General features: G+C 38.8%; 1 protein-coding gene across 1 annotated transcript in view; it reads left to right on the forward strand.

Moving 5' to 3' along the window:
• si (sucrase-isomaltase (alpha-glucosidase)) overlaps positions 1 to 15,274 on the forward strand; it is a 101,023-nt gene that overhangs the window by 83,277 nt on the left and 2,472 nt on the right. The window contains exon 36 of the mRNA XM_038973704.1: positions 11,846 to 11,984. Within this exon, the coding sequence (XP_038829632.1) occupies positions 11,846 to 11,984 (139 nt within the window). The remainder of the gene's footprint in view (positions 1 to 11,845; positions 11,985 to 15,274) is intronic.

The following is a 15,274-nucleotide window of genomic DNA, read 5'->3' on the forward strand; positions in this document are numbered from 1 at the left end:
TTTATCAAGACACACACACCTGTATCAATACACTCACACCTTTATCAAGACATTCACACCTGTATCAAGACACGCACACCTTTATCAAGACACTCATGTTTTTATCAAGACACTCACACCTGTATCAAGACACTCACACCTTTATCAAGACACTCACACCTGCATCAAAACACTCACACCTTTATCAAGACACTCATGTTTTTATCAAGACACTCACACCTTTATCAAGACACACATCTTTATCAAGACACTCACGTCTGTATCAAGACACTCACACCTTTATCAAGACACTCACACCTGTATCAAGACACTCACACCTGTATCAAGACACTCACACCTGTATCAAGACACTCACACCTGTATCAAGATACTCACACCTGTATCACGATACGCACACCTGTATCACGACACTCACACCTGTATCAAGACACTCACACCTGTATCAAGACACTCACACCTGTATCAAGACACTCACACCTGTATCAAGACACTCACACCTGTATCAAGACACTCACACCTTTATCAAGACACTCACACCTGTATCAAGACACTCATGTTTTTATCAATACACTCACACCTTTATCAAGACACTCACACCTGTATCAAGACACTCACACCTTTATCAATACACTCACACCTTTATCAAGACACACACACCTGTATCAATACACTCACACCTTTATCAAGACATTCACACCTGTATCAAGACACGCACACCTTTATCAAGACACTCATGTTTTTATCAAGACACTCACAACTGTATCAAGACACTCACACCTTTATCAAGACACTCACACCTGCATCAAAACACTCACACCTTTATCAAGACACTCATGTTTTTATCAAGACACTCACACCTTTATCAAGACACACATCTTTATCAAGACACTCACGCCTGTATCAAGACACTCACACCTTTATCAAGACACTCACACCTGTATCAAGACACTCACACCTGTATCAAGACACTCACACCTGTATCAAGACACTCACACCTGTATCAAGATACTCACACCTGTATCACGATACGCACACCTGTATCACGACACTCACACCTGTATCAAGACACTCACACCTGTATCAAGACACTCACACCTGTATCAAGACACTCACACCTGTATCAAGACACTCACACCTGTATCAAGACACTCACACCTGTATCAAGACACTCACACCTTTATCAAGACACTCTCACCTGTATCAAGACACTCATGTTTTTATCAATACACTCACACCTTTATCAAGACACTCACACCTGTATCAAAACACTCACACCTTTATCAAGACACTCATGTTTTTATCAAGGCACACCTCTTTATCAAGACACTCACACATGTATCAAGACACTCACGCCTGTATCAAGACACTCACAACGTTATCAAGACACTCACACCTGTATCAAGACACTCACACCTGTATCAAGACACTCACACCTTTATCAAGACACTCACACCTGTATCAAGACACTCATATTTTTATCAAGACACTCACACCTTTATCAAGACACTCACACCTGTATCAAGACACTCACACCTTTATCAAGACACTCACACCTGTATCAAGACACTCACACCTTTATCAAGACACTCACACCTGTATCAAGACACTCACACCTTTATCAAGACACTCACACCTTTATCAAGACACTCATGTTTTTATCAAGACACACCTCTTTATCAAGACACTCACACCTTTATCAAGACACTCATGTTTTTATCAAGACACTCACACCTTTATCAAGACACTTATGTTTTTATCAAGACACTCACACCTTTATCAAGACACTCACACCTGTATCAAGACACTCATGTTTTTATCAAGACACTCACACCTTTATCAAGACACTCATGTTTTTATCAAGACAATCATGTTTTTATCAAGACACTCACACCTTTATCAAGACACTCACACCTGTATCAAGACACTCACACCTGTATGGAGACACTCACACCTGTATGAAGACACTCACACCTGTATGGGGACACTCACACCTGTATGAAGACACTCACACCTTTATCAAGACACTCACACCTGTATAAGGACACTCACACCTGTATCAAGACACTCACACCTGTATCAAGACACTCACACCTGTATGGAGACACTCACACCTGTATGAAGACACTCACACCTTTATCAAGACACTCACACCTGTATCAAGACACTCACACCTGTATCAAGACACTCACACCTGTATCAAGACACTCACACCTGTATGAAGACACTCACACCTGTATGAAGACACTCACACCTTTATCAAGACACTCACACCTGTATGAGGACACTCACACCTGTATCAAGACACTCACACCTGTATGAAGACACTCACACCTGTATGAAGACACTCACACCTGTATGAAGACACTCACACCTGTATCAATACACTCACACCTGTATCAAGACACTCACACCTGTATCAAGACACTCACACCTGTATCAAGACACTCACACCTGTATGAAGATACTCACACCTTTATCAAGACAATCATGTTTTTATCAAGACACTCACACCTGTATCAAGACACTCACACATTTATCAAGACTCTCATGTTTTTATCAAGACTCTCACACCTTTATCAAGACACTCACACATGTATCAAGACACTCACACCTTTATCAATACACTCATGTTTTTATCAAGACACTCACACCTGTATCAAAACACTCACACCTGTATCAAAACACTCACACCTGTATCAAGACACTCACACCTTTATCAAGACACTCACACCTGCATCAAAACACTCACACCTGTATCAAGACACTCACACCTGTATCAATACGCTCACACCTGTAACAATACACTCACACCTGTATCAAGACACTCAAACCTTTATCAAGACACACACACCTGTATCAATACACTCACACCTTTATCAAGACATTCACACCTGTATCAAGACACGCACACCTTTATCAAGACACTCATGTTTTTATCAAGACACTCACACCTGTATCAAGACACTCACACCTTTATCAAGACACTCACACCTGCATCAAAACACTCACACCTTTATCAAGACACTCATGTTTTTATCAAGACACTCACACCTTTATCAAGACACACATCTTTATCAAGACACTCACGTCTGTATCAAGACACTCACACCTTTATCAAGACACTCACACCTGTATCAAGACACTCACACCTGTATCAAGACACTCACACCTGTATCAAGACACTCACACCTGTATCAAGATACTCACACCTGTATCACGATACGCACACCTGTATCACGACACTCACACCTGTATCAAGACACTCACACCTGTATCAAGACACTCACACCTGTATCAAGACACTCACACCTGTATCAAGACACTCACACCTGTATCAAGACACTCACACCTTTATCAAGACACTCACACCTGTATCAAGACACTCATGTTTTTATCAATACACTCACACCTTTATCAAGACACTCACACCTGTATCAAGACACTCACACCTTTATCAATACACTCACACCTTTATCAAGACACACACACCTGTATCAATACACTCACACCTTTATCAAGACATTCACACCTGTATCAAGACACGCACACCTTTATCAAGACACTCATGTTTTTATCAAGACACTCACAACTGTATCAAGACACTCACACCTTTATCAAGACACTCACACCTGCATCAAAACACTCACACCTTTATCAAGACACTCATGTTTTTATCAAGACACTCACACCTTTATCAAGACACACATCTTTATCAAGACACTCACGCCTGTATCAAGACACTCACACCTTTATCAAGACACTCACACCTGTATCAAGACACTCACACCTGTATCAAGACACTCACACCTGTATCAAGACACTCACACCTGTATCAAGATACTCACACCTGTATCACGATACGCACACCTGTATCACGACACTCACACCTGTATCAAGACACTCACACCTGTATCAAGACACTCACACCTGTATCAAGACACTCACACCTGTATCAAGACACTCACACCTGTATCAAGACACTCACACCTGTATCAAGACACCCTTTATCAAGACACTCTCACCTGTATCAAGACACTCATGTTTTTATCAATACACTCACACCTTTATCAAGACACTCACACCTGTATCAAGACACTCACACCTTTATCAAGACACTCATGTTTTTATCAAGGCACACCTCTTTATCAAGACACTCACACATGTATCAAGACACTCACGCCTGTATCAAGACACTCACAACGTTATCAAGACACTCACACCTGTATCAAGACACTCACACCTGTATCAAGACACTCACACCTGTATCAAGACACTCACACCTTTATCAAGACACTCACACCTGTATCAAGACACTCACACCTTTATCAAGACACTCACACCTTTATCAAGACACTCATGTTTTTATCAAGACACACCTCTTTATCAAGACACTCACACCTGTATCAAGACACTCACACCTGTATCAAGACACTCACACCTTTATCAAGACACTCATGTTTTTATCAAGACACTCACACCTTTATCAAGACACTTATGTTTTTATCAAGACACTCACACCTGTATCAAGACACTCATGTTTTTATCAAGACACTCACACCTTTATCAAGACACTCATGTTTTTATCAAGACAATCATGTTTTTATCAAGACACTCACACCTTTATCAAGACACTCACACCTGTATCAAGACACTCACACCTGTATCAAGACACTCACACCTTTATCAAGACACTCATGTTTTTATCAAGACACTCACACCTTTATCAAGACACTCACACCTGTATCAAGACACTCACACCTGTATCAAGACACTCACACCTTTATCAAGACACTCACACCTTTATCAAGACACTCGTGTTTTTATCAAGACACAACTCTTTATCAAGACACTCACGCCTGTATCAAGACACTCACACTTTTATCAAGACACTCATGTTTTTATCAAGACACACCTCTTTATCAAGACACTCACACCTTTATCAAGACACTCACACCTTTATCAAGACACTCATGTTTTTATCAAGTCACTCATGTTTTTATCAAGACACTCACACCTTTATCAAGACACTCATGTTTTTATCAAGACACTCACACCTGTATCAAGACACTCACACCTTTATCAAGACACTCATGTTTTTATCAAGACACTCACACCTTTATCAAGACACTCACACCTGTATCAAGACACTCACACCTGTATCAAGACACTCACACCTTTATCAAGACACTCACACCTTTATCAAGACACTCGTGTTTTTATCAAGACACAACTCTTTATCAAGACACTCACGCCTGTATCAAGACACTCACACCTTTATCAAGACACTCATGTTTTTATCAAGACACACCTCTTTATCAAGACACTCACACATGTATCAAGACACTCACGCCTGTATCAAGACACTCACAACGTTATCAAGACACTCACACCTGTATCAAGACACTCACACCTGTATCAAGACACTCACACCTTTATCAAGACACTCACACCTGTATCAAGACACTCATATTTTTATCAAGACACTCACACCTTTATCAAGACACTCTCACCTGTATCAAGACACTCATGTTTTTATCAATACACTCACACCTTTATCAAGACACTCACACCTGTATCAAGACACTCACACCTTTATCAAGACACTCATGTTTTTATCAAGGCACACCTCTTTATCAAGACACTCACACATGTATCAAGACACTCACGCCTGTATCAAGACACTCACAACGTTATCAAGACACTCACACCTGTATCAAGACACTCACACCTGTATCAAGACACTCACACCTTTATCAAGACACTCACACCTGTATCAAGACACTCATATTTTTATCAAGACACTCACACCTTTATCAAGACACTCACACCTGTATCAAGACACTCACACCTGTATCAAGACACTCACACCTGTATCAAGACACTCACACCTTTATCAAGACACTCACACCTGTATCAAGACACTCACACCTTTATCAAGACACTCACACCTTTATCAAGACACTCATGTTTTTATCAAGACACACCTCTTTATCAAGACACTCACACCTTTATCAAGACACTCATGTTTTTATCAAGACACTCACACCTTTATCAAGACACTTATGTTTTTATCAAGACACTCACACCTTTATCAAGACACTCACACCTGTATCAAGACACTCATGTTTTTATCAAGACACTCACACCTTTATCAAGACACTCATGTTTTTATCAAGACAATCATGTTTTTATCAAGACACTCACACCTTTATCAAGACACTCACACCTGTATCAAGACACTCACACCTGTATCAAGACACTCACACCTTTATCAAGACACTCATGTTTTTATCAAGACACTCACACCTTTATCAAGACACTCACACCTGTATCAAGACACTCACACCTGTATCAAGACACTCACACCTTTATCAAGACACTCACACCTTTATCAAGACACTCGTGTTTTTATCAAGACACTCACACCTTTATCAAGACACTCACACTTTTATCAAGACACTCATGTTTTTATCAAGACACACCTCTTTATCAAGACACTCACGCCTGTATCAAGACACTCACACTTTTATCAAGACACTCATGTTTTTATCAAGACACACCTCTTTATCAAGACACTCACACCTTTATCAAGACACTCACACCTTTATCAAGACACTCATGTTTTTATCAAGTCACTCATGTTTTTATCAAGACACTCACACCTTTATCAAGACACTCATGTTTTTATCAAGACACTCACACCTGTATCAAGACACTCACACCTTTATCAAGACACTCATGTTTTTATCAAGACACTCACACCTTTATCAAGACACTCACACCTGTATCAAGACACTCACACCTGTATCAAGACACTCACACCTTTATCAAGACACTCACACCTTTATCAAGACACTCGTGTTTTTATCAAGACACAACTCTTTATCAAGACACTCACGCCTGTATCAAGACACTCACACTTTTATCAAGACACTCATGTTTTTATCAAGACACACCTCTTTATCAAGACACTCACACCTTTATCAAGACACTCACACCTTTATCAAGACACTCATGTTTTTATCAAGACACACATCTTTATCAAGACACTAACAGTTAGCTTAATGTACAAGTATGTTGAGGACACTAGTCCATCGCAGGGTTTTACCCCCAATCTCCTTAATGTTTAGTGCCAAGCAGAGACGCATCATGTCCCATTTTTACAGTCTTTGGTATAACTTGGCTAGGGATCCCAACCTTCCAATCTTTGGGCGGACACTCTAACCACAATGCCACTGAGTTGGGTCATAACTAGGGCTGTTGCGGTGACCATATTATCGCCACAGTAACAGTCACGAGTCATGAAAGCTGTCAAATTCCCCGAGATTGTTTAGTGAAGGTAATTAGGCTTCTCCAAGCTCTGATGCTGCTGCTGGTCATTAGTAGTCTACCAAACTTGCTAACTGCCTGGTACTCAGCACTCGATTGTCCTTCTAATCATTCTGATATCAATGCAAACGTAATTGAAAATCTAATAAACCAAGAGAGCTCATGTTGCGCAACATTTCTATAGGCTATGCAATTGCGTGAGAAAACGACAGAGTGATGGCCTCTTAAAAAGAGGAGGATCCCATCAGCTTTCTATAGGCTAGGCCTACTATATTTATTTCTCACCTTTCCTAATATTAAGCACATTGCTTATATTTACAACAGGAGTACAGCCTACCTGGCTGGCATGACAATTAATCATGGGAAAAGCATCCTGCGTTGGCAATTTAAATGCATAGATTACTGTTTCGAGACAGGTGGATGATACTTGTCCATTCCAAATACAAACAAATTTGACATATATATTATTTAGTATTTATGTAATGTGAAGGCTACATTAAATACAGTATTGTCTGATGGGTGACAATATTAGCCAATCATTTGTGAATGATGTATTATCACTTGTGAATTATGCCCAGCTTGTTCAGTAAGGCAAGAAACAGAGCACGCCATATTTTTGCGACTTTTTTCAAATCATAGTCGCACACCTCATTTAACCTAGCTGTCACGTCCTGACCATAGAAAGCCTTTATTTTCTATGGTGGAGTAGGTCAGGGCGTGACTGGGGGGGTGTTCTAGTTTATTATTTCTATGTGTAGTCTAGTTTTTGTATTTCGATGTTGGCCTGGTATGGTTCCCAAACAGAGGCAGCTGTCTATCGTTGTCTCTGATTGGGGATCATATTTAGGTAGCCTTTTCCCACCTGTTGTTTGTGGGATCTTGTTTTTGTATTGTTGCTTTTGAGCCCTACAAGGCTGTACGTCCGTTTGTTTGTTTCTCTTTATTGTTTTGTTGCTGGTTCACATTTAAAATAAATATGATGAACCCAAATCCCGCTGCGCCATTATGACGATCGTTACACTAGCCCATAGGCCTATATGTTTTAATAAGGTTTGTATCACAATTAAAGTGGCCAAATAACTTCTTAAAATGAAACACAATCTGCTCTACAACAGGTGTAGAGCCTAACTGGCATACATAAGCAGCCAGTGAGTTTCAAGTTTGGGGAAGTACATTTTCACCATCAAAATCACTTTTGAAAATGGTGTTTTCCCACTAATTGACTTCGTAACATTCACACTACTGCCATGTGCGCATTGCTGCGCTTTCAATGTGAAAAAAATTGCCTAATAGTTTATCAACATTTTAAGCTAAATGTTCTGATCTGCTGTGTCAGCCTCATTGTGTAAAAAACGTTTTTTGATGCTAGTGGTTGTATTCATTTGGGATCTATCACATCCCACAACTGTCCCAGACTATGTTTGGAATGTTTATTTCTCACACAGAATAGAATAGGTCAACTTGTGTACTATGGGGGATAGTAGATTAACCTGTCTGGCACCGGCGTTCCGCTAGCGGAACTCCTCCCACATTCCACTGAAAAGGCAGAGCGCAAATTCAAAATATATTTTTTAGAAATATTTAACTTTCACACATTAACAAGTCCAATACAGCAAATGAAAGATACACATCTTGTGAATCCAGTCAACATGTCCGATTTTTAAAATGTTTTACAGCGAAAACACCACATATATTTATGTTAGCTCACCACCAAATACAAAAAAGGACAGACATTTTTCACAGCACAGGTAGCATGCACAAAGCCAACCTAACTAACCAAGAACCAACCAAACTAACTAAGAAACAACTTCATCAGATGACAGTCTTATAACATGTTATACAATAAATCTATGTTTTGTTCGAATAATTTGCATATTTGAGGTATAAATCAGTTTTACATTGCAGCTACCATCACAGCTACCGTCAGAAATAGAACCGAAGCAGCCAGAGTAATTACAGACACCAACGTCAAATACCTAAATACTCATAAAACATTTCTGAAAAATCGATGGTGTACAGCAAATTAAAGACAAAACATCTTGTGAATCCAGCCAATATTTCTGATTTTTTTAAAGTGTTTTACAGCGAAAACACAATATAGCATTATATTAGCTTACTACAATAGCCTACCACACTACTGCATTCATTCATCAAGGCACGTTAGCGATAGCAATAGGCACGTTAGCGATAGGGAATAAACCAGCAAAAGATATTAATTTTCACTAACCTTCATAAACCTTCATCAGATGACAGTCCTATAACATCAGGTTATACATACACTTATGTTTTGTTCGAAAATGTGCATATTTAGAGCTGAAATCAGTGGTTATACATTGTGCTAACGTAGCATCTTTTTCCCAGAATGTGTGAATATTTTTATGACACTCCAACTATTCTGACCAAATAACTATTCATAAACGTTACTAGAAAATACATGTTGTATAGGAAATGATAGATACACTAGTTCTTAATGTAATCGCCGTGTTAGAATTCTAAAAATAACTTCATTACGACATCCAGCTTAGGTATAGCGAGAGAGTACCCAAAATCTGGGCGCAAACGACTAGTACAACATGTTCGACAAATATATGAAATAGCATCATAAAATGGGTCCTACTTTTGATGATCTTTCATCAGAATGTTGAACAAGGGGTCCTTTGTCGGGAACAATCGTTGTTTGGATTTAGAATGTCCTCTTCTCCAGTCAATTAGCACGGAAAGCTAGCAAAGTGGCGCTAAGCTCTCCTTCCTGAACAAAGGCACACAACGCAACACGCCTAACGTCCCGAATAAATTTCAATATTCTAATAAAACTATATTGAAAAAACATACTTTACGATGATATTGTCACATATATCAAATAAAATCAAAGCCGGAGATATTAGTCGTCCATAACGACAGCTTATCAGAAGGCAAATCCAGGTCCCTTCACGCACTCTCCAGAAAACAGGAAACTGGTGACACGTCATGCCGAGAGCTTTTATTCAACCCCAGATCAAGTTACACACTCCATTTCTTCTCTCACTGCCTGTCGACATCTAGTGGAAGACGTATGAAGTGCATCTATACTAATAAATATCAAGGACATTAATAGGCAGGCCCTAGAACAGAGCATCGATTTCAGATTTTCCACTTCCTGTCAGGAAGTTTGCTGCAAAAGGAGTTCTGTTTTACTCACAGATATAATTCAAACGGTTTTAGAAACTAGAGAGTGTTTTCTATCCAATAGTAATAATAATATGCATATTGTACGAGCAAGAATTGAGTACGAAGCCATTTAAATTGGGCACGATTTTCCCCCAAAGTGAAAACAGCGCCCTCTGTCCTCAACAGGTTAACATAGGCTAGGGCTTCTGCTGTTCCTTAGGCTTTTTTGGCTGACTTAAATGTGGACAGTACTTCCAATATCTTCAATATGCGCCTCGGAATTGGATAAGGAGCCCAATGTGTTTTTCTTCACTTGTAGCCTGTGATTAAAGACCCAATCACGTGACAGGCATTGGCTAATAAGAATGTAGCTATCTGAGAGAGCCATGTGAGTGAGAGGTGTTTTGAAGCACGTAGCCCAAATAAGGGAATTCAAATTATTATATTCAGCACAAGGGCACAACGGCAACCGGCCGCAAAAGGCATGGATTCTTTTAGGGGGCATAACGGCCACATAAATTCGAGGCATTATCAAGTCCTTGTCAAATTGTGAATAATAGACTGATGAAGTGTGTACAGCCTGCCAAAAACAACAAAGCAGAGCTTATGCCTTTCACGCAACCTTTTTGTATTGCATCATGCAGCCTTAGAAATGTATTGAAAATTAAAACAGTTAGTTGAACATTTGTATCACAATTAAAGTTGCATAAATAACTCTAAATGAAGCATATAGGAGTATCTGTTTCTTTGTTAACTTCTCAACACAGAATAGCCACGTGAGCACTCCCTGAAATCATTTGGAGAAAATATCCTTTCTATTTTAGCTTTGTTAAATTGTATTCTTCATACTATGAAATAATATAAAATAATACCATGGAATTCTAAGCAAATCTTGTCTGCTAAATGAACTAGTGTCGCCCACAGCCATATGTTATAGCCAGATCAGGACCTGCTAAATGAACTAGTGTCGCCCACAGCCATTTGACATAGCCAGATCAGGACATAACATAAGGACAACTCAGAGTATACTATTCTGTTCTTCTGAAATAGACTACATTTTCTTCATATCATGTTTCTTTAGACCTGTCTAAAATACATCATGGATTTATTGTGATGGTGTAGACTATGTTACATGGATTTATTAGACTTTTGAAAAGGTAGACGTTCCAAAGGTCTGCAGCAGTGGCTTGTAGACTATGTGTGGAAGCCAGGAGATGCTAAATGTGTTTATGTTAATTAACGGTCAATTACCGTGAGGCCGGTAGCTGACATAATGTCATGACCGCCACAGCCCTAGTCACAACCACCTAAACCCTACGTTCTCCCTGCTCTGTTCAGGACAGTAAGTATGTTGTGTGTGTCTCTCCAGCCCTGGAATCCAGCCACCGTGGTCTCAACCATAAGACTCTGTGCATGAACAGCCAACAACACCTCAGTGATGGTACCCCGGTCAAACACTATGACGTACACAACCTGTATGGATGGTCTCACACCAAACCCACATACGAGTGAGTATGGACACATCATTATTAGTGACCAATGCAACATTTTTCAGCATCAGTCACTTTGTATCTAGCCATGTCACTCTGCATCTAGTCATTCTGTATCTAGTCACTCTGTATCTAGTGACTCTGTATCTAGTCACTCTGTATCTAGTCACTCTGTATCTAGTGACTCTGTATCTAGTCACTCTGTATCTAGTCACTCTGTATCTAGTGACTCTGTATCTAGTCACTATGTATCTCGTCACTCTGTATCTCATCACTCTGTATCTAGTCACCCTGTATCTAGTCACTCTTTATGTAGTGACTATGTATCTAGTCACTCTGTATCTAGTCACACTTTATGTAGTCACTATGTATCTAGTCACTCTGTATATATACTCATATGTAGTGAACTAGATATATAGTCATACTCCTATATAGTGAACTAGATATATAGTCATACTCCTATATAGTGAACTAGATATATAGTCATACTCCTATATAGTGAACTAGATATATTGTCATACTCCTATATAGTGAACTATATATATAGTCATACTCCTATATAGTGAACTAGATATATTGTCATACTCCTATATATTGAACTAGATATATAGTCATACTCCTATATAGTGAACTAGATATATAGTCATACTCCTATATAGTGAACTAGAGATATAGTCATACTCCTATATAGTGAACTAGATATATTGTCATACTCCTATATAGTGAACTATATATATAGTCATACTCCTATATAGTGAACTAGATATATAGTCATACTCCTATATAGTGAACTAGATATATAGTCATACTCCTACTGCATATAGTGAACTAGATATATTGTCATACTCCTACTGCATATAGTGAACTAGATATATAGTCATACTCCTATATAGTGATCTAGATATATAGTCATACTCCTATATAGTGAACTAGATATATAGTCATACTCCTATGTAGTGAACTAGATATATTGTCATACTCCTACTGCATATAGTGAACTAGATATATAGTCATACTCCTATATAGTGAACTAGATATATTGTCATACTCCTATGTAGTGAACTAGATATATAGTCATACTCCTACTGCATATAGTGAACTAGATATATAGTCATACTCCTATATAGTGAACTAGATATATAGTCATACTCCTATATAGTGAACTAGATATATAGTCATACTCCTATATAGTGAACTAGATATATAGTCATACTCCTATGTAGTGAACTAGATATATAGTCATACTCCTATATAGTGAACTAGATATATAGTCATACTCCTATATAGTGAACTAGATATATAGTCATACTCCTACTGCATATAGTGAACTAGATATGTAGTCATACTCCTATATAGTGAACTAGATATATAGTCATACTCCTATGTAGTGAACTAGATATATAGTCATACTCCTATATAGTGAACTAGATATATAGTCATGCTCCTATATAGTGAACTAGATATATTGTCATACTCCTATATAGTGAACTAGATATATAGTCATGCTCCTATATAGTGAACTAGATATATTGTCATACTCCTATATAGTGAACTATATATATAGTCATACTCCTACTGCATATAGTGAACTAGATATATAGTCATACTCCTACTGCATATCGTGAACTAGATATATAGTCATACTCCTATGTAGTGAACTAGATATGTAGTCATACTCCTATGTAGTGAACTAGATATATAGTCATACTCCTATATAGTGAACTAGATATATTGTCATACTCCTATATAGTGAACTAGATATATAGTCATACTCCTATATAGTGAACTAGATATATTGTCATACTCCTATATAGTGAACTAGATATATAGTCATGCTCCTATATAGTGAACTAGATATATTGTCATACTCCTATATAGTGAACTAGATATGTAGTCATACTCCTATATAGTCAATCAATCAATCAATCAATCAAGTTTATTTTATATAGCCCTTCGTACATCAGCTAATATCTCGAAGTGCTGTACAGAGACCCAGCCTAAAACCCCAAACAGCTAGAATGCAGGTGTAGAAGCACGGTGGCTAGGAAAAACTCCCTAGAAAGGCCAAAACCTAGGAATAAACCTAGAGAGGAACCAGGCTATGAGGGGTGGCCAGTCCTCTTCTGGCTGTGCCGGGTGGAGATTATAACAGAACTATGCCAAGATGTTCAAAAATGTTCATAAGTGACAAGCATGGTCAAATAATAATCATGAATAATATTCAGTTTGCTTTTCATAGCCGATCATTAAGAGTTGAAAAACAACAGGTCTGGGACAGGTGGCGGTTCCATAACCCCAGGCAGAACAGCAGCAAGGCAAGGCGGACTGGGGACAGCAAGGAGCCACCACGCCCGGCAGTCCAGACGTATGGTCCCAGGGCTCAGGTCCTCCGAGAGAAAGAAAGAGAGAAGGAGAAAATTAGAGAGAGCCAAGATTTTCAAAATGTTCATAAATGACAAGCATGGTCAAATAATAATCAGGAATAAATCTGTTGGCTTTTCATAGCCGATCATTAAGAGTTGAAAACAGCAGGTCTGGGACAGGTAGGGGTTCCGTAACCGCAGGCAGAACCGTTGAAACTGGAATAGCAGCAAGGCCAGGCGGACTGGGGGCAGCAGGGAGTCGTCATGCCCGGTAGTCCTGACGTATGGTCCTAGGGCTCAGGTTCTCAGAGAGAGAAAGAAAGAGAGAACGAGAGAATTAGAGAAAGCATACTTAAATTCACACAGGACACTGGATAAGACAGGAGAAGTACTCCAGGTATAACCAACTGACCCTAGCCCCCCGACACAAACTACTGCAGCATAAATACTGGAGGCTGAGACAGGAGGGGTCAGGAGACACTGTGGCCCATCCGAAGATGAACTAGATATAGTGAACTAGATATATAGTCATACTCCTATGTAGTGAACTAGATATATTGTCATACTCCTATATAGTGAACTAGATATATAGTCATACTCCTATGTAGTGAACTAGATATATTGTCATACTCCTATATAGTGAACTAGATATATAGTCATGCTCCTATATATTGAACTAGATATATAGTCATACTCCTATATAGTGAACTAGATATATAGTCATACTCCTATGTAGTGAACTAGATATATAGTCATACTCCTATATAGTGAACTAGATATATAGTCATACTCCTATATAGTGAACTAGATATATAGTCATACTCCTATATAGTGAACTAGATATATAGTCATACTCCTATATAGTGAACTAGATATATAGTCATACTCCTATATAGTGAACTAGATATATAGTCATACTCCTATATAGTGAACTCGATATATTGT

Source organism: Salvelinus namaycush, chromosome 34 (assembly GCF_016432855.1).
Source record: "Salvelinus namaycush isolate Seneca chromosome 34, SaNama_1.0, whole genome shotgun sequence".
Taxonomy (NCBI): Eukaryota; Metazoa; Chordata; class Actinopteri; order Salmoniformes; family Salmonidae; genus Salvelinus; species Salvelinus namaycush.